This window comes from Gymnoscopelus braueri (genome assembly GCF_963280865.1).
Source record: "Gymnoscopelus braueri genome assembly, chromosome: 3".
In the NCBI taxonomy this organism is placed as follows: domain Eukaryota; kingdom Metazoa; phylum Chordata; class Actinopteri; order Myctophiformes; family Myctophidae; genus Gymnoscopelus; species Gymnoscopelus braueri.
In genome coordinates, this window is record NC_137612.1 from 17459321 (window position 1) to 17481446 (window position 22126).

At 40.1% G+C, this 22126-nt stretch overlaps 1 protein-coding gene across 1 annotated transcript; it reads left to right on the forward strand.

Moving 5' to 3' along the window:
* The first annotated feature begins 545 nt into the window (after positions 1 to 545).
* Positions 546 to 16741, forward strand: trpc4apa (transient receptor potential cation channel, subfamily C, member 4 associated protein a). Its single transcript, XM_080421095.1, has 18 exons — positions 546 to 703; positions 2350 to 2478; positions 6362 to 6478; positions 6625 to 6682; positions 8501 to 8556; positions 8765 to 8893; positions 10020 to 10221; positions 10369 to 10557; positions 11169 to 11311; positions 11404 to 11535; positions 11657 to 11715; positions 11805 to 11990; positions 12214 to 12304; positions 12419 to 12559; positions 12686 to 12797; positions 13383 to 13495; positions 13719 to 13925; positions 15650 to 16741. Exons 1-18 carry the CDS (start codon positions 560 to 562, stop codon positions 15785 to 15787), a joined length of 2346 nt encoding a protein of 781 aa, XP_080277221.1. The 5' UTR covers positions 546 to 559; the 3' UTR covers positions 15788 to 16741.
* Positions 16742 to 22126: the final 5385 nt, after the last annotated feature.

Sequence of the window (22126 nt, forward strand, 5' to 3'; positions counted from 1 at the left end):
CTACAATTGCTACAAACCCTATTACCCAGTCATTTTGGGGCATAAACAAGAAGTTGAAGGATACATTTAAGGCTGATAATGATGTACATGTGCATGTTCACATCATGTATACTTTACATTACTTAAGAATTTTTTTTCAAATATATATATTTTTATTTAAATATATATATAAATATAACATTTTGGACAAAATAGCCAATTTTACATCGAGGTGCCCAGATCTCCCTATAGTGCCCACCTATCACTGTCAAATTCAACCAGTAGGTGGCGCTTGTCCAAGCTGCCTCGATGTTTGTAATGAATCAGGCCCTAAAAAATGAAACCAATGAATAACATGTAGTACTAGTCAATACAATATTTGAGAATAAAAATAGATTTAAAAAAACATAAAAAAATACCTCCTTATCGAATCATTCCCCCTTCTCCCCCATTGCCTCATCTCGTCAGGCGGATAGGTCGAGGGGTCTGTCTGGCTGCGTACGTAACGCGAGATTATCAAAGCCCTCGCGTACTTCCTGCCCCGACTTAGTTCAGTTCAACAGGAAGAAGAGCAGAAATAATGGCGACGCTTCTGGGGTCCGAGTCCCCCGACGAGTCCCTGCCCTGGACTGGACGAAAACCGAGGACCTGCAACAGCAGCAGCATTGTCACCAGAATCACCAGCAGTCAGATTAGCGGCCAGGGTTTCAGTCGAGGGACACAGGTGAGACATGTATTTGTGTGACGTACGGGTTAGAGTTCTAGAGCTCCATCTTTCAACAGCAGAGGGACGAGGGTGTTTGGAACCCTGCCTAAGTGCCTAGAAACCAACCAAACACGTCGTCCTTTTCTGTTCTATTTTGCCCTGTGAAGCAGTGGTTCTCAAACCTTTTAATTTCAAGGACCCCCCCCATAACTCTGAGAGTGTACATGGAACCAAATGGACCCGTTCCATTTGTACACTCTCAGAGTTACAGACCTGCAAGGGTCCATTTGGAACCCCATTGGACCCCACTTTGAGAAGCACTGCTGTAAAAGGCTTCATTTAATAGGCTACAATTAACCTCAAAAGAGCCTTTAACGTGTGATTAAAGCGACGTTTTCCACTTAAAACTACGTCATTTATTTCGAGAGGAAAAGGCTCGTACGACGCAGTATATATAAATGAAGCCTGGAGTGTGAAGATGAACGAAGTCGCCCTCTTGTTTCAACAGTGGGGGACTTTAAAACAACACAAATGCAACTTTAAATCATTATCACCCTGTCTGTGCGTTAGCAGCTTAACGTTGTCTAATAAAACGAGTACACATCGATGGTATAGTTGGGTCAGCTCGGCTCTTAAAAGTGTTTCCTTTGTTGTTAGCTCTGCGCTAGCCTAGCATCGCAAGCTAAGTTGACTTTAGCAGGCGTTACTGTAATAAACGTCATTGCTTGATTTGAGTGTTTTTTTAAATGTACATTTACTGTCAATAAATTGTTTTTGGATATTCACTGCACGAAGACACGTGCAATTCTTTCAATAAATGAGTTTGTGACCAATTTGGGAATGTTTTTAAGAGTATTTGACAAGCCACATAACGCTATGTGTAGCTAGCTAATGTTTTATTTATATATGGAACGACAGAAATGATGTATGTTATTCTCTGGGGTCAAACGCGAATCACGTCGACAGTATTTTCAGTTTAAAACATGTCATTTTCGTGTGAGTGACAGTCAGACAGTTGTCGAAAGGGACGTGTGACGTGAGCAACTCGGGTGATTACGTAACCGCACGCAAGTCACAATAACCGTTTCTGCTATAAATGGATGATACCCCACAAACAGCTGCGTGCATAAATTAACGTTGACATGCGTGTGTAAAGTTTTTCCTACATTTAAGTTAATTTATATTCGCAAATATTCAGTCGTTTAGATGTTTACAGCCCTCCTCCCTGCTCTTTATGCTGCGTTTTGCGTTGCCTGATCACATTGTTTTTTTGCCATAGCCAAGGCAACATTCCTGGACCCAAGACGGTCACGTTTTTTGTATGGCTTCAATATTTATCACACGCATTGTATTATATCCATATTAATGGTTCTTGGCTTATACATGTTTCATTTTACAGCTACTGCAACTTGATGCTTAACAATTATGTTGGCACTGTTGTTTAGAAGCTTCTACAATTGTTTACTTTTTAATGCAGTACATTGAAATAATGGGTCTAAGACTTGACCATGGCTTTCTGTGCTTTGCTGTCTGCTGCTATGACAAAATTTACTCCAGGCATTTGACTAGAAAAAAAGTGTATGCTTAAATTCACGTAAAACACAAAACTCAAAATGTCTTAACTATGCAATGTTCAGACATTTCCCTCTGCCTATGTATTGTAGCTTCCAGAAAGCCTGCTCCAGGAGCGAGATAAGCGGGCAAAGTGGCATGGCATCCCATCTCTGCTGCAGAAGCTCTATGAGAGCAGCCATCCCAATAGTGACCTCTCGCACACCCATAGTTTACTTAAGGTAAGTTAACCACACTGTACCACGAAAACTAAATGTACACCACATGGTACTGACTCGAGTTGTCAGGCAATAATGCTAGTGACGATACTGTCGGACTATTCAGCAATCTGCAGTATTTTCATTTTCATGTCACCTTTTGGTACTCCCTCGGCTCGCTTGGAACGACAATGGATACCAAACCTTTTTTGCGATTTAGACAATGAGGTAAAGATGCTCCTATTAAATGAAGATAGATATTGATACTGATCTACAGCTATGTCCGCAAGGCCTGCCAAAATAGATGACAAACTACATACTGTACTGCACTGAAGTCACCAGAACAGACTACTGAAATTAAGTGAGACAATGAGGTAAGAAGCTCTTATATTATATTGAGTTACTTTGTAGTGTTATACCATGATGAAGCTGCTTCACTCCAAATGATTACATTTGTCTTGTCTCTTTGTTTACAGCACCATTTCAGAGTGTGCAACATTATGCTGTGATGTAGATCAGAATTTAAATCATTGTAATGGTTAATCAGCTTAGCATATGGCAAATCTGAATTATTTAGTTTTTTTTAGAATCACTGGGGTTGTAATCAAAGGTTTGTGTCAACAAAAAAAGTTTCTATATGGTATTTGTTCTGATGGGATTTCTGATGGGATTTCCTTACTGGCTATATCTCTTTTGAAAGAGAAATTGTATCATGAGTGAAACAGCTTCAGGTATAACACTGCTAAATAACACAATTTAATAAGAGCTTTTTACTTCATTATTGTATAAACATCTAAAATAAAATCAATGTATGCGTTAGGTTTTGGTGACTTTGGCGGTTCTTTTGTCTCCTGTCGTCTGTTTGTCTACCTTTTTGTTTTTCGCGGGCCTGAGGTGACTGGACTTGGGTGGCAACGGGGGCGTGGCCAATTTGACCAAAGTTATTGGAAGTAAATATGTTGAGATGTTGATACCGTGGCAGGTGACATCCGCAGGCTTGCAGTTGTGTAGCTGAACCATGGTTGTCTGCGCCACCTTCTATTCTGCCCACATGCTCCTGAAAATTGTTGACTTATCATTATCAGCGATATAATCATGTATTATTACACATACCAATTATATTCATGTGTACTGTGTTCAGTGACTAAAATGTCAAATCAATCAACCTTAATCAAAGCAATGAAATCTATTCTATTGCACCATATCAAATACTCATATTTCGTGTTCTTATTGGTTTCATTCCTAATCTGTTCACTCCAAAAATATAAAGTGATTTTGATAACATTGGTTGTAATCAAAACTCAAGTTGGGTCATTTAAACACCGCTATTATTCTAGTAGTCTCAGTTCTCAAAGAAGTGTGTGAAAATAGTTTGTTGAAATAACATTGCATGGTGTTAGCCAATGTAGAATACATTTCTGCTTCCTGACAAAACCTCAAAGCTTTGGTTCACAGTAACATGTCTGAAGGAGATTAAAAAAGGCACTGAATGTAAATAATATGTTCAACGATGTTACAGTAGCCTAATATTTTTGGCATTTGCCAGCCGGGCTCGTGGCCAGCAATTTCAACCAAACCATAATCATTCATCCATGTAATGACAAATGTAAAGTGGATTTTCAACATTAATAATTATTCAATGGTCCATATATTAAACAAGAATGATAAGGTGTGTTAGCTTAGATCAAAGTTGTCATCATGAGACTGACAGAAAGCATACAGCACTAGTAGCCTGGTGGATTGCTTGTTGTCTGCATTTTGTAAGCCTGTGCCCAAAAAAATTATATAGGTAGGCAATTAACATTAAACCAGGAAGTTAGAAAGTAGAACCCACAGAACAAACAGGCCTTGGAAAGAAATACCATGGATGATTAGACATTAAATACTTATTCTCAACTAGATTGTATAATAAGCTAACTAGCCAGCAAGCTAAGCATACCTTCCACCAGTGTCACAGACGTTCCTTCGCTGCGTTTATCTCTCGTTCTCATATTCAAACCGCTCTTCAGGTTAAAGTGGTTAAAGTAGTGTTTTATTCAACTATTTTTCCAATCCACTTTATTGATAGAGCACATTTAAAACAACACTGTTGAACCAAAGTGCTGTATCAAATGTATACTAAAAATACTAAGAGTAAAACAATACACAAACAGGGGAAAACACATAGAGGAGAGGGTGCAACACAGACATATTGCCTAATGGAAACTGCAACTCTCAGTCTGAATCATCGAAAGCCAAGGAGTACAAGTGCGTTCTCAAACGTGATTTAAACACAGGCAAGGTTTGAGACGCTCTAACATGGGGTGGAAGATCATTCCACAGTTTGGGTGCTACAGCCTTGTTTGTAGGACCAGAAAAGATGTCTGGTCAGTAGACCTCAAGACCCTTGTAGGGTTATTGGGAGGTAGAAGCTCTGATATGTACATTGGTGCCAACCCATTTAAAGACTTAAAACAAACTTTAAAATCTTCAACTGAATCCTGTTACGAACAGGGAGCCAGTGGAGGGAGCAAGAATCGGGGAGATGTGATCATGCTTGCATGCCCCTTTTTTAAGAGGCGAGCGGCAGTGTTTTGGACTAAAGGGCCATTCACACAGTGAGCACTATAACTATAACTATAAAAATATAGTTTAAAAAGTCGTTCCAAGTCAAGTGGGTTCACACAAAAAAACACAATTGTGAACGATATAGTTATAATGCCCAGTGTGACTGGCACTTTACTGTAGGCGTGACAGGTAGGCTTGGCTAATGCCAACATAAAGTGCATTACAGTAGGTCTGTTTTTGATGATACCATGAGTAATGTTAAATATAAAAGATAGCTCCGTAGTATTCTGTATCCATTGGCAGATGACGTTAGCTTAGCTGTTTACTGCAGTATGTGACGCCCCGAAAGTTAACCAGGAAGTAACTAGCTTACCTCACACAGAAACAGGCGTAATGGCGCTGCCTTAGGGGATAGTTGGAATAACAGTCTATAGATGAAACTTGTGGGTTTAGCTCTCTCACCACTAAATATTTGCCATTTGGTGGTAAAGGGTAGTTAACCCAAGAAATGACTATTTTTATTGTTTACCTAACCGGTGGTGTCTTTGACTCACAGAGAGTTTTAGTTAAACATTCGTTAACGGTGAATCCAGAATCCAAAAATGAAGAGAACTTGATGATTGGAATTAATCAGTGACCTGAATTAACAGCCAAACTATATACAAAAATCCGTCCATAAAATCCAAAACACCGCTCATATATAATTTAAATTCTCTTCTACCGAAGCCTGTTGAAAGAAGTCACCGAAATAAATAAAATAAACTTTTAAAACGCTTCCGGTTCAAACCGTGACACGTGACATGTATGAGCGAAGAACCTGCACAGGCGTGCCCGTAGGGTTCAACGGGAGCTTATTCACATGCACGCGAGTGCCCAGGCACGTGCGTCTTTCGTGCATGAGCCGGTTTACCCTCCGGGTGTTTTAAAACATTTATTTCCTCGTTCTATAACCATAGAAGAAGAAAATTGAACGTGAAGAGAACAGCGTTTTGGACTTTTAAGGACAGATTTTTTAATATCGTTTTGCTGTTGTTAATTCGGGTGTCTGATTTAATTCCATTCGTCAAGTTTTTTCTTCCATTACTGGATTCTGGATTCACCGTTTTACAAACTTGAACTCTCCATGAGTCAAAGACACCACCGGGTAGGTAAACAGTATAAATAAAGTCCTTTCTTGGGTGAACTACCCCTTTTAAGTGAAAGAGCCAGAGTGACATAAATAACCTGTGAAAGGTTTTTTCTATTGAGCTTGTCCGATTCCTTTGTCAATTGTACGTCTGTAAAGCCCTTTTTATATGGCAACGGTGAACAAGGGCTATGCAAATAAATTTAACCTGACTTAACTGTTATTTTTTATCAGGTATTATCATCCCAACTCTCCATGGAGGCCATGTCTTTTGTTACCGAGGACAGGAAGACGGCTCAGGAATCCACCTTCCCCCACACATACACCTTTGTCCTCTTTGGCGGAGTAGATGTAAGTTCTACTGTACTGTATGCAAAAGGGCCTTTTCTTACTCCAGATAAGTCCACTCTTTTGTGTTTATAGAGGTTATAATGCAAACAAAAAAAAAGAAATCAGAGTATTTGTTCACTGTACATATATTTTCCCCTTCTTTGAAGCTGCTTGTGGAGATCTTGATGAGACCCACACTAACTATGCAGAAGAAGAAACCCAAAAGTAAGTAGATGTGACATTACCTACCCTTTGTTGTCTATTGGGGAATATGGTCCAGATTCAACATTTATTTCACATAACTCATGGTTTAGTTCGATAGGATGTGATGGTCTTATAGTTTGGTGTGTTTTTGACATGGCTAGAAAAATAAATAAAACAATCAGCAGTAGGTTGTGTCCACAGCAAACTACTACTACTTCACTAATTTCCTTTTTATCAGCTGCACAGAGTAGGCGAGAAGACATTGTTTGTACAAGTCTGTGTTTTAGTCTTGTTTTTCTGGCTGACACATTGGGGTACATATCAAATGAAACTGAGGTAATTTTGTCACTTAATGGCCCACCAGGAGGATATAGCATGTGTGGCGAAACGCATTACTCCTCACCATTCAATATCCCCTGCTGACGGTTACCACTACTACCCCAGCCCATAGGAGTCGCTGGTGCAGCGACAGAGATTGTCCTCCCTCTCGCACGGCCAATAGACTCTGCGCGTAAATTTAGTCCTGGGTTTCCAGAAAGTGGTATTTGTTTGATTGGGTCGTTGGCAGATTTGAACCAGAAACATATGAAGGTGTCATATGTGTTTCCAATTTTGGAACTGGCAATTCAGTTTACAATTTGGAAATGCAATGTGCAAAGTGGCAAAGGAATCCTCAATTTGCTTTGAAAAGTGAATTGAGGTCTTTTATAAAAATTTGACTGCAAATGTAACTTATTGCATTTCATACTGCCATGGTTTATTGGTCTCTTCCTCTCATCAAAGGACGTCACTTCATCAATTCCTTGTTCAATCAACATGATGGTGACGGAGTAAGTTGTTGCAGCTCTCTCTGCCTTAGCAAACAATCCCATGCATAAGTACAATTTCACGAACATGAAAAAGCACACATTACAAAGGGTAGAATAATGCTAATTCTAACAGCCCATTTTGCAGCATTTTATGGAGGAGTATATTTTGACAACCTCCATACAGGGTCGCAATTTCTCTCATTTTTAAACCGTGACGAAGGTACCTCCTGATAGCCGCCTCGGTGGGTATCTCAGTGATGGGTCTCATGTGCCACTGACAGAGCCTTTAACACAATTATCAGTTGAATTTGAACACCTGTGGTGTCGGAGCCTGGGAAAGGCAGTCTTCCACCCTCAGAGAAAGCGTACTTTGAACCCTATCAAAAACAAATCATTATCTAGATAGACTGCTAAGGCAGTGAGAGCTGCAACAAGTTATGTTAGTTGGACAAGGAATTAACGAGGTGACTTCCTTAATGGGAGGACAATTTGTAAATGTAATAAACTGGGTCCACTGATTTGCTTATTGCATTTGAATAAAGAGAATTGATAACATTTTTACTAACATTTTTCAGCAAAACAATTCAAACTGAATTGAGGATTGCATTGACCATTTTAGTGTTGCATTGCAAAATGCATTGCATGACCAAATCACATTAAATGGCGTTTGAGAAATGTATTGCCATTTGAATAGAAACACTAAACAAAATACAATTCATTATCAGTTCAAAAAAATGCAAGTAGAAAGACATTGCTAATTACAAAATAGCTATTTGAATAAAGAGGCCCAAAACATATTTAACACTGCCATGTCAATAGTTAGCAAATTTGGAAACCAGAACATTAAACAATTATACAATGTTTTATGCTCTCATTTAATAAGGCATTATTTATAGTTGTGCAATACCATGAACTAATTCAGTTCAAAATGTGCTCTGAACCGTGGACATGTATTGAACAGCTCAATACAAATGCTTGTATTGTTAAACTCCTAATAATGAAGTTTGATGCCTATTTTTTTCCCTACTAGTGAATGATGACTTGGTCAAAGACTGCCTTACTGTTCTCTACAACTGCTGTTTATGTGTAAGTATATACATATTACATACTTTTAACATATGACGTGTGTTGCTTCCATTTTAATCATATCCAGGAGTCTTTCTTAAGAAAAAGGTTGATAGCGTTATGTTTTTTCTTTCCTGTGTTGAACTTCCTTTTACAAAGAGAATAACTATCTCTTCCTGATGATTATTTAATTAATGTGCAAATTTACTTTCCATTTTCTAATTTTCAGACGGAAGGTGTCACAAAGAGCCTGGCTGCAAGAGATGACTTTGTTCTCTTTCTCTTCACCCTGATGACAAACAAGAAGACCTTCCTACAGACTGCTACCTTAATTGAAGACATTCTGGGAGTTAAAAAGGTCAGCCAAAGCTTGATTATATCTAATGCTTTAACTGACTAAATTAATCATGGCATATTGAAATTGAAGCTTAAGGGCCCATGCAGCAGTTTCCTCTTCAATATGGAATTGCTAACAGTTTTTCCACTTTTATTGGTTGAAGATCTAATATTCAATGTCAGGACTAGGCAACATTTTGGAGACTGACAGTGGGCATAAATGTCACTTTAGAAAATAGTCTGCACACTAGTAATGCTGAAAAAGCTCTGCTGTATTTTATTGCGTCAACATTTCGATCAATTCAGATCTTCCTCAGGATATACAGGTATACGGTATATGTCCTGATGATCTGAATTGATCGAAAAACCCTGCTTTCCTATGAGGGGAGACACAGGGTTGGAGAGACACATGCCACAATCATTGATCAGAGGCGCCTTGCTCGGTGCATGTGTAGCGCTCTGGACATGATATCCAAAGCGCTCCATCGCTCAAAGAACTCTTTCTGTGGACACCCTCTTAGCCCCCCGTCTGTCTATTATCAGGATATCATCTCATATGAGAGGATTTGCTCAAAACATGGTCGAACTGATGAACATTTCGTACAAATTGCCCAAAAAGGCGAGGTATTGACATTCGCAATACTGAACCAATCGCTGTAGTTATGCCAGGTATTTGTCACATGGGTGTGTTCTCTCACAAAACCGCACACATTCGGGTCACATTCATCATGAAGTATTATATTGGCCAAAATGGAATGTGGTGCCAGAAGCTTATAGTCGAACTGACACCGTGGTGGAGATCTGTCTGTTTATATTTGTGTTTGTTCCTCTGCAATTGTACACCACAAGTGCAGGGATAAGAACATGTCTTAGTTGGCATGTTCATAAAAATTGGCATGTCAAGCAGACGAATATCCAAATTCACAAATTGACATTCTCGAGTGACTATTATGTGCAGCCCTATTTATTTGTTCTGTTGGTCATATACATGCGTAATATTGTAACGCTAGAACTTCTTTAATTGATCTACCGAAACATGAAAACCACATAATAAATTGAGTTGGTGGCTGGTTTGCTTGCCTCAATTTTCATTGTGGTTTTGAGAACGGTGGTTATGATGTCAATTATCCATGTGTTGGTGTCTTAAGGAGATGATCCAGCTAGAGGGCATCCCCAACCTTTCCGGCCTGGTACAGAGCTTCGACCAGCAGCAGCTGGCAAACTTCTGTCGCATCCTGTCCGTCACTATCTCAGAGCCTGACATAGGCAATGATGACAAACACACCCTGTTGGCTAAGAACGCCCAGCAGAAACGCAACGCTAGCCCTTCGCGGGCAGAAGTCAACCAGGGTAGGTTGTGCTCTCGCTACACCCTCACTTTTTACAGCGTTAACGTTTTTTAAGAGTTCAGAATGTAATTCTTTGTATAGACATGGATCATAGAAAACATTCGATCCCGCAATGATGAATCAATGATCTCTTCCTTTTTCCCATCAGTAACCCTGTTGAACATCCCGGGATTCATTGAACGTCTGTGTAAACTGGCCACCAGGAAAGTGTCTGAGGCTACCGGGGCATCTAACTTCCTACAGGAGCTGGAGGACTGGTACACATGGCTAGATAATGCTCTCGTCTTGGATGCACTCATGCAGATGGCCACAGAGGAAGCTGAACAAAGTAGCACAGGTGAACCGGCACGCCTAACATACTTGGTTATCTCTGCTGTTAGAGGATAGGTTTTGTTTTAACCCAGGCTTCACTGTTGAATCTTCAACTATTGATAGTTACTATGTTTGCAGTTTGTGAATGAAGCCACACAAATCACAATGGTTCAGGGGCAAAGTTACACAAGATTGGCATGTCTTGGTGTGATGACAGTCGACGTGTCTTTTGGCCAAATGGTCTTTTATATGCTTCATCAATTACAACAAAAGTGCTTCACAAGACCAATACTGGTGTAACAAAGAGATTTGCCAATATTCTTCGATTTCTTTTTACATGCATAGATTTTCAGCTTTTCCTGTGTGATTAATTTGCAACCCAGCTTGGCAGAGGCATGCCCTCAGCAGGGCACTCCGTTCTAGTTTGGAATTATTTTTGATTCACAACCACTGATGCAGGAAGTGGATGTAGCCAAGAGATGCAGTATATGTCCCCTTTAGCTTAAAACGATTGCACTGAACGATTCTTTTGTAGACTAGATTGTACTGCACTGGCAACATTCTCAATACCAAACCAATCAGTCAGATCCTGGCAGTCTGATTAAAATCGACCTTTTTTCCCCCTCATCCCTGCAGAGTCATCAGATGAGAGCTCCCTGGCCACCAGCCCTCTCAGACACCGCCTCCCCCAGTCTATGAAGATTGTCCATGAGATCATGTACAAGGTGGAGGTGCTCTATGTGCTCTGTGTCCTTCTGATGGGCCGGCAGAGAAACCAGGTAATCTGTTGGAGATATTTTTAATTCTGAGGTGTGGGCAGCTAGTAGAATAAAGCTCTCGTTATTTAGCCTTTTCCTGTTTCTTTCCACAGGTCCATAAGATGCTGGCTGAGTTCCGTCTCATCCCAGGGCTCAATAACTTGTTTGACAAGCTAATCTGGAGGAAGTATACCGCCTCCAATCATGTGGTGCACGGCCAGAACGAGAATTGTGACTGCAGTCCGGTACGCACTTCTTTCTTATAACTTTCTCCTTTAAAACTGCTTTTGAGCTTTGATTATGATATGTCCATGTGTCTCCCCCCCCCAAATCTGGTGTCTAATCCTTACTCTGTACCAATTACAGGAAATATCATTCAAGATCCAGTTTCTACGGCTACTGCAGAGTTTCAGCGATCACCACGAGTAAGTGAGCTGAAAACGAGTCTCTGTGGTATTGACCTTTTTTGTTCTAGCTTTGTCTGTGGTATTCAGACCATGCCTCCTCTTTCCAGGAACAAGTACCTGCTGTTGAATAGCCAGGAGCTAAACGAACTGAGTGCCATCTCCTTGAAGGCCAACATCCCTGAGGTCGAGGCCCTTGTCAACACGGACAGGAGCCTGGTGTGTGACGGCAAGAAAGGCCTCCTCACGCGCCTTCTTACCGTCATGAAGAGAGAGCCGCCTGACTCCTCCTTCAGGTGTGCATTGTAGGCGGGGTCTAAGCTCTAGGACATGGAGGGGAATGACAATAACCGAGGAAGACTTTCAAATTGAATCTAATATGAAATGTACCAATGCCTTCTGTATCTCCATCTTTCCATCTTTGGAAAAACAATTTGAAGGGGCACCAGCTATTTTTAAAATGGTTTTGACAACTTCCTCTAGCTTGACACGGTCTTTTATATCTGATCCGTATTGCAGGTTCTGGCAGGCAAGGGCTGTGGAGAGCTTTCTCAGAGGAGCCACCTCTTACGCAGACCAGATGTTCCTCCTGAAGAGGGGACTGCTAGAGGTAATCATACTGCCGGAGGCTTCCTTTAAATGACAGAACCTTTATGGCCTCCTACAGATATAGAAAGCATTTCTTGAAAGTGGCTGATTCCTGTCTGCCTCTATTCCACTGCAGCACATCCTGTTTTGCATCATAGACAGTGGCTGTACATCTCGCGATGTCCTTCAGAGCTACTTTGACCTGCTCGGAGAGCTCATGAAGTTCAACATTGACGCCTTCAAGAGATTCAACAAATATGTCAACACTGAGGAGAAGGTACAGCCCCACACCCTCTTTAGCAAAGTCCAGGCCAACTGAATTAATGTGTTTTAGTAATCGTTGAGCCTTGATTTTCAACAAATCACATATGACCCATGATGTGGTTTTATTCCCTGTCTGCAGTTTCAGACATTTCTGACACAGATCAATAGTTCTCTGGTTGACTCCAACATGCTGGTGAGATGCATTGTCCTTTCCTTGGACCGTTTTGAGAGCCAGACAGAGGACGTCAAAGGTAAACACAGTAACTCTGGGTTTTTCTTTTAACGATGAATGAAAAAATAACCAGTAGATCTACAAGTGCAACACGCGTCGCATATTAATGTTTATTTTTAGTATAAAGTAATTACATATGTGTTGTTTGTCATATCTGCCCTGTGCAACTTTTGTTTACGAAGGCTAAAAGCCAAACAGAAATATAATTTTCATTCATAATGTTCCAATAATGTTCAACGACAGGATCACAATTAAATCGTTAATCGCAATTATTTGTTTTATAAAGTAAAATGTCATAATCGTGACAGCCCTAGGCCCTAATATAGAAAATCATCAGCTTTTGGAAATTTGAGTTGACCACTCTAGTGCTTTAGGTCAACACATGAGGGTGCACTGGGTCCCTGGTGGCATTGTATTGTATATGCAACAGCAAAATACTGCATAGCGTCTATGCTGTGATTCAGCATCTTTCTAGTTTTGCACTTGTTGTAGAGGGTAAAACCTAAGTGGAAATTACAGTTTCACTTTCTACATTAAGATGCTAACTGATGTTCTCTTATTTCAATTGAAACATTTATTTATGTCCTTGGGCTATTTGTTCCAGTGGTAGAGGTCCTATCAGAGTGCTGTTTGCTGTCCTACATGGCAAGAGTGGAGAACAGACTCTCCTTCCTCTTCAGACTGGTCAACATCATCAATGTGCAGACTCTTACCCAGGTATTTGCCCTGCATTAACATTCACAATAACTCATACATAACATAATGTCAAGTTTAAAATGAAGAAAGAGTTAAATAAATTAGATGTATGAATTGGAGCGGTTTCTCATTATGAGGAACTATTCCCATTTGAATGCATTTAGATGTAATATTAATGGAGATGTAAAATATTAACCTGCTCATTCTGCTATTTTTTGTTTTGGTGCAACCTTTTCACACACAGGAGAATGTGAGCTGTCTGAACACGAGCCTTGTAATTCTGATGCTGGCCAGGAGGAGGGCCAAGCTGCCCTTTTACCTCAACGCCCTGCGAGAGAAGGAGTATGCTGAAAAGTACCCTGGCTGCCTGCTCAATAACTTCCACAACCTACTGCGCTTCTGGCAGCGACACTACCTCAACAAGGACAAAGACAGCACGTGTCTGGAGAATGTGAGTGGCCGTCCCCCTAGAGAAAATGTAGTCGAGAAGATCATTGAAGTAAAGGCCAGCTTCACTGTTTTAGCTGAATCCTATCATTCTACTGTAAAGAGGAGTTATTTAGACCACCTAGATGGTGAGCTCGCAAGACAGAACTCATTGGGACGTTTTATATCATATCTTGTCAATAAAAGGACGTCGGATTCAGGTTGAAAATTGGTGAAGTGGTAACAATATCCCCAACCAAGTTGAACTTTCTCTTGTCCCCTTTACTCCAATTTAGTCATGAAATACCCAATTCCCCTTGTATAGTAGTAGTCCCTTGTTGCTGCAGACCCCTACTAGTTCCAATATATTACAATATTTGGGCATATTCTGATGACATCAGGGATCGCCATATATTGGCATAAAATGTCCCATTGTGTGGTTTAAATCCTCAAGACAAATCATTTCTAAGTAATTTTCTCCACAAAAACCATCCAGAAAGTGCTGTACAATACTTATTATTTTCTCTATCTTTTAGTATTCATCCATATCCTATGACTATGTACACTTTGATCCTCCAGAATTTGGGTTTCCACCGAGTGCACACCAAACGCACCTTGGTGAAAACGACAAGCAACTAATTTACTCATTATGGGACCCGTGTTGGTTTATAGAAGAGCGTTTGTTTTGAATTACTCAACATCCCTCTATTGTTCCTCATTGACTAATGCTACATTTAGTGAGGTTCTGATTGGCATTTGGTGTGTGACGTTGCTCATCTGAGTTGTGTGTTCAACTTCCAAGTTGGCCTACAAAAAGATGTCATCCCTGTAGCACTCTAATAGAGTTTTAAATGTAAATTGGGAAAACTGCTCTTGTCCTCATTCTGGTACTGGCCATGTTGTGATTTTTCCTGTTACTATGACACTGTGACTCTTGTAACTATTTCGTGCTTGTTGGTGAGTTAAGAATTGGAGCGTGTCCTGTGGTTCCCCCTTTTTGTTTTTGGTTAATGCCTAAAAATAGTCTTTGTGTAGTTTTCACTAAAATGGGAGGGGTGCTGTACTACTCAAGACTTGGTAAATAGCAAAGATATTACAATGAAAACTTGAGGAAAACTAGCTGTAGGGGCACTCTGATGTAGAAATTTCAAAAATGTATTTTTTCTGTTAATACATTTCTACTTCAGAGGGTGCTCCTACTGTTCATTGCATATTCATTCAAGTCTTCATTGTAATATTTCTGTTGCCTAAACATATTGCAAAATGTAAAACCAAGGCATGTCTTCACTGTATCTTTTAATAATAATAATTAATTGCATTTTATGGCACTTTTCTAAGTACTCAAAGCGCTTTACAATGGTTCAGTAATTCATACATTGGGAGGTGAAGCGGCGAACAGTCAACGCCAGCGTCCTCACTTCCCACATTCACACACCAATGGTGGCAAGCTAGCGCCGACTGACTCATTGCGACATTCACAAAAATGACGTTTCAAGCAACACCGCTCTTTAGACCTGCCTGACTGTAGAAGAGCTGTGTTGCTCAAAACATCACTTGTAGATGCCGCAAACAAAAAGTTACTTCAAGGGAGCTACAGTGTGCAGGCGTTTGTTTTCCTCTTTGATCTAGATTCATTTTGGGTTCAGCACCTGCCTTAACAGTGTTTGGGGATGTGCGTGACCTTGTTTGTTTGTGTTTGAGTCTTCATTGTGTAACTCCTAACTTGTCTGTCCTTTTTTTGTTGTTCAGAGCTCCTGCATACCCTTCAGCTACTGGAAGGAGACCGTTTCAGTTCTTCTGGGTTCAGACAGGACTTCTCTGTGTGCCATAGCGAGCTACATTGACGAGCCCTTCATGGACTTGGACAGGGACCTACTGGAAGATTGAGTCCAGCCAGGAATCCCATGTATTGGGGAGGGGGCTGCTGGGAGTATGGACGCTTTATTCTGGTGACAACTCCTCTGAGCCTAGATTGGATGAGGGTAACACCCCCGGCCCCTCCCCTCCTATTTACCAGCCAGCCGGGGAAGTACTATGTGACTGCATTGTGGACACAGAGACAAGTTGGGTTGTTCTTCTGTACGTTTGCCTAGAGGCTTTTGATCAAGACCGGAGTGGACGTAACCATATCCGGCTGTCTTTTTCCGCTCACTTTAGCTTTTTTCTTTTTTTCTTTGCCTCGAAGGAAGAGAGGGAAGGACTGTTTGCCCGCCCCAGAAGCTCCACATGGTCATGGTAGAAATAAAATTAAGGAAACATGGGAATTAACTTGGTTCTTTTGCTTTAGGTGAAATTAAAATAGAGCCTTTTTATATGATCTATTCAAAATACTATATACAAAAGAAATCTATGATTCAACAAATTGAGATGGTAAAAAAAAAAAGATTTGCGATTTCATGTGGACTTGAGGGTTGAAAATGGAATACCACCAGGTTAGACTATAACCCCAAAGCTCAAGAACAAGGGGAAGGGCGGTACCACTCCACGCCTGACCTTTGGGGAGACAATGGTGATATGGGGATCCTTCATGGTTCTTCTGAATTGAAGAGTACTTTCATTTGATCTGTACATGGGTCTGTTCTCTTTGGTGACTAGAATTGACTGGTGCTTTTTTAACTCCTCTCAGCACATCTTGGGTAGCTTGTGGACATGCTGAGATGTTTCACAGTTGACACAGGAAGATACCCTCTCACTTAACCCCATCCACTCTGTAGTGGCTTCAAACACCTCATCCAGGGAGTTTTACTTTTTTTTTTTGTTCTTGTTCTTCTTTCATATTGTTGGAAAAAAATAGCTTTTAGTGCTGGATAAACTGTAGAATAAAACATTGCACAGATTAAATTGTTTTGTTTATTGTATTTTAACTTTTTTGTTGTTGAAAAATACATCGTTTTCATTTTGTATCTGACTTTGTATCCATGTTGTTAGAGATGGTTTGGTAAGAGAATAAACTATGCAGGCGCTAGCGTTATAATACCACTTTTCTTTATCCCAGATACAGCATTTCTTTATATGATTTGGCCTTCAGCCCCAACAGTGTTATGTTGTACCATTTAACTTGCAATCCACTACGTAACATCAGAATTCTGACCCCAAGCCCCTAGAATTTGACAATCTGTATGTGATGGTTCTTTTGCATGATAACGCCAACCTTTTGTTTGGATTGTTGGGGAGCGATGGGTATGGCTGAGTTGCTATGGCATTTCGGGTCAGGATGTGCTGTCATTTCTGTAGTTTCTTTGGCCACCATCGCCCCAATTAAATGGACAAACCCCCCCCCCCCCCCCCCCACAAAAATGACAAATGATTGAGCTACCTCATTTTTCTGCCTGGCACCATAAGAATTTAACCACTTCTGTCCAGTAATAATGGGGGTGTAGCATTTAACTCCCAATGTCTCACATGGATCATATTGTATGTTCAGATGAATGAATGTATGAGGGCATTTTTAATCAGGTTGGCCCTGATGCCAAGAGTTACTTGTGCTATGCCATCATGTGATGCCACCACAAGCTTTCTTTATGCTCTAAATATCTCTTTGCTTTGCTTAAAAATCCATACTAAAGCAGAAACGCTGCTTTGTTTTTTGCTCTTAACTCATTCAGCATGTTGTCTTAAAACTCTTGATCAGTCATGGGTGTGCACATATTTTGAATTATATGGTTGTGTGTGTGTGTGTGTGTATCCTATTAATTGTGGTGCTTTGCAGTGATCTTTATGCAAGTACTTTTACAAGTGCTTCTCTCTTGCAATTTCACTTCTCACTTTCTTCAACAGCTTTCCGGGGAGATTGCTTTGTTTTTCTCTTACATGATGTCGTGTGACAGTAGGTACTTCTATATTGGTACAATCGTCCTAGTTTTTATGGTGCATTGCAAATGCTCAGAGGTCTTGTCATCACTCCAGTCACCTGCCATGGATGATGAGCGCTATTGCCATAAGAACATCATGAATGTTGTGTGCTTGATAACAAAATACTAAATACAACGAGGCACTATCCACTCTAGAGTAAATCTGTTCTTAATTGCTCTCTGTACCTTAATTATGTTGGTTACAGTAGTTTCTGGGTTTCCTTTTTATGACATACAAAATAACCACTGCAATTAATTTACTTTATTCAATGTATTTCACCCTGAAAGGCTTTGGTTATCTTTTATCCACTCTGATCCCAATACCCAATGTTCAATATGTGCCGCATAACGGTTAACTTTGAATGCAGATTATTTGCAATAAGATTATTTTGGGGCATTTCTTTATGGAACAGTTTGACACATACAGGATGGAAGGGAGAATGGATGACTGGCTTGGCATGAACAGGTCTATGACTTGTGGGCATGTTCATGGTAGATTCTTCTTTGCCTCTGTCAGCACATCCTACACCATTCTAACAGCAAACTCATGATTCGATTGTAACAATTCCGGTTTGACAGCATGTGCGGTGTTTGGAGAACTTAATGGATGGTGGTAAATGGATCACACCACAGTATATCAAATATGCGGTGAAATAATTGAACGAGAAATGTACTTGTAGCATTTGCCATGGCATTGAGTAAGAAATTAAACCTCATTGGTTGTGTTGCAAATTTGTATGATTCCTGCATCCAGGAAGTTGTTTATTTTGTACACAAGAATTTAGTTATTTCTAACCGTGTGTCTCCAAACACACTAACGTCCAAAAAATTGTTTCTTTTTCATAACCTACTTTCACACCCATGCTCATCCTCCTAATGCTGGTATTGAAATTCATTTTACCTTATTTAACAGCTGTTTGTGAATTTAATAATAAATTCTAAATGCTCCTTAAAATGTCAGTTTTATTTGTACCCGCCCCCCCCCCCATCACGTTTTCCACACTGGAATATCCACCAGTTGATTGATTGATGTACTTTATTTAGTAAGACATGAGAATAACAGTACATGGAAGTACAAATTCACAATACAGGGTCTACTAAACTGGAAGACTCATTAAGCACTGAGCTTGTTTAAGATGAGATCCCCATGCACACAAATCATGATGACATATAAGAGACGGTAAAGTAACTAAGTACATTTACTACAGTACTTATTGAGGTATTTGTACTTTATTTCCAATTTTCAATACATTTACTTCTACTACACCACATCTCAAAGGCAAATATTGTATTTTAACTCCACTTCAATTATTTGACAATTTTAGGTGCTAGTTACTTTTGATTAATATCACAAAACATACGTTAAACACTTCAGCCCTATACTTTGGCTATTTGAAAATGGCCATCTACAAGCTGCAACATGTTGTGAGCTTGTAGATCTGCTATTTTCAAGATTTGTATACATTTAGAAAACTTCTGGCACGCATTATTAGCGCTTTTATAATGCATTATAATGCGCTTATAAGGCATAACACTTATTATAAATGTTTAGAATCACAACTTAAAATGTTTATAACGCTTTATAAGTGCTGGTCATAATGCTCAGTGGAACAGCACATAACCACCATAACTTAGTCAGTTATAAAGGCACATAGAGGAGTGCTGTAATGTATCATAACCCATTATAAATTATATTTTTATGAAATTGAATGTCTTATAAACATCAATAATACGTTATATTATGACTTTGAGACCTTAAAGTAACGTGACAACATTTTATAATGGTTATTGGCAATAGTATCATACTATGATACCCTGACATACAGCATGACTTTGTGACCCTTAAGTACATTGACTGACTTTGTAATATTATTAGCAATTATACCATAACATCACAATGATTATCCAATGTCTATATTTATTTTATTATCACAAATGGCACAATTTTATCATGTCAAGTAAAAAAACTGGTTTTGCAAAAAACTGCCTCCTGGTGGCGCTAACAGGCCTCCAGGGAGTGTGTGTGCACAGTTTCACATCGATCACACGATGCCAAAGATTAGCTGTACACTATTATGGTATGATACAATTGCTAATAGCCATCTTAAAATGGCACTTTACGTAAAGGTCACAAAGTCATGCTATCCACAAGTTTCCTAGGGCGTTGTTGTGGGCATCACTTCCTGTCGATTTGATCCCTGATTCCAATATCAAATCGACAGGAAGTGATGCCCACAACGCCCTAGGAAACTTGTGGATAGGGTATTGTAGTAGGATACAATTGTTTTCCATTTCATAAACATATAATTTATAATGCGTTATGATACATTACAGTAATTCTCCATGTGCCTTTATAACTGACTGTTATGGTAATTATAATGACTGTGCTGTTCCACTGAGCATAATAAGGCATTATGACCAGCCCTTATAAGTTGTTATAAATGTTTGTATTAATCATGTACAAGGACAACTTAGACAACACATACATTTTGATGCCAAGACTTGTATACTTTTACTCTTTTGAATACCAGCCCTTTACTTGTAACAGAGTATTTCTAAATTGTGGTATTGATACTTTTACTTAAGTAAAAAATGTGACTTCTTCCACCACTGGGAATAACCTGGGGCCTATTACACAAAAGGAGAATTAAATAAGCCTGGATTTAAGTCAAAGTCGATAGCAGAATCGTTGAACTTGACCAATCATGGAGCCCAAAACCAGAGCGGCGTTCTTCTCTGTGGCTGAACAGCAGCACTGCAGCAGCTCATGGAACAGTGGCGTTCCCAGGAATTACATTTAGGGCAGGCGAGATCCCCCCCCCCCCCCTTCGAAGGGGGGGGGGGGGGTACTCGGGGACAAATCTCGGGGGAAACAAGGTAACAACAACACTACACACAATTCAATTCAATTCAATTCAAAGGGCTTTATTGGCATGAGAAAACATACGTTTACATTGCCAAAGCAGAAAGCACAATACAACAATACAGCAATACAATCAAAACAAAAAATATGTACATTTGAAAGTCAGAATCTTCAATAGATCAATTTCTATGTACCAAGATCACTGGGTGCAGGTATAGTGCAGGAATATACACAATGATTAGTCTTTAGGGTGGTTGTGTTCCGTTTGATATCCTTCTCCTATCACAGCAACTCACGAATCTTGCTGCTGTGTTTGCACATTGTTGTACTTCGCCCAGCAGATATGGGAGTTTTTTGTCATTGGTCATGTTTTCAAAATCTCTGTGTGTGGTTGTAATCTGTGGGAAGTATGTGTCTCTGATGTCTTGGTACAATGGACAGACGGTTAGGAAGTGTAGCTCGGTTTCCACTTCATTTTGTGTGCAGTGGGTGCATAATCTGTCTTCTCTCGGGATACAGGTCTGCCTGTGACGACCTTTCTCGATCGCAAGACTGTGCTCACTGAGTCTGTACTGTACCTAGTTAAGATTTTTCTTTGTTTTGGGTCGGTCACGGTGCTCAGGTATTCTGCCACTGCGTATTCTCTGTTTAGGGCCAGATAGCATTCTAGTTTACTCTGCTTTTGTGTTGCTTCTTTCCAATGTGTCAGGTAGTTTTCCTTTTGCTGTTTTATAATTTGGTTTAGTCCAATGGGTTTTCTATCTTGTGGCTCTGTTTGTGTTTGTGCCCGGAGATCCAGGGCCAGCTGGCTAAGCAAAGCAAAGCAAAGTTTGTTGTTTACCCAGGGTGTTGGACTAAGTTAACACTTATTTACAGCCAGGCCCTGCATGGAAGCCTTGCTCAAGGGCTATTCAGCGGTGATTCATGATTGATGTGATGAATTGGGGAATCGAACTAGGGACCTTCCGTATCAAGGCCGCCCCTCTAACCACTAGGCCACCGCTGCCACTAGGGGCTGAGGGGGCATCTCTCTAGAGTTTCGCTGTGTGTGAGTGCCTTGTTATGGAGTGCATCTAGGTCGCTTTCTTTTAGGTGGTTGTAGAACTTAAGTGCTCTCTTTTTTATTTTGATTATAAGTGGGTATCGTCCTAATTCTGCCCTGCATGCATTATTTGGTGTTTTTCGCTGGGTACGGAGAATGGATTTGCAGAATTCTGTGTGTAGGGTCTCGGTTTGGTGTTTATCCCATTTTACACACACTGACTACAAAACTGAAAAACGCTAATAAAAACAATATGCAAGTATAATCAATCAATCAATCAATCAATCAGTTCTTCAGCGGTGGTCTCTTCATGTTGTAGTTTAGTAATGAATGGCTCAAGCTGCTCTCAGAGCCCCTTTTATGCCAGGTGAGTACAGGTGATGGACCAGACCCCCACCCCTGGCACTCCTGGTACCCCATGAAGACAAAGGCATACATTTGCATCACTATATAGGCGAGGGTCGCTCTGC

Bases quoted from the DNA above. Each gene is read 5' to 3' on its own strand.
- trpc4apa (XM_080421095.1), top strand. From the start codon at position 560: ATGGCGACGCTTCTGGGGTCCGAGTCCCCCGACGAGTCCCTGCCCTGG. The intron at 10,222-10,368 runs GTAGGTTGTGCT...TTTTCCCATCAG, and splicing joins GCGGGCAGAAGTCAACCAGG to TAACCCTGTTGAACATCCCG. The intron at 11,312-11,403 runs GTAATCTGTTGG...TTCTTTCCACAG, and splicing joins TGGGCCGGCAGAGAAACCAG to GTCCATAAGATGCTGGCTGA.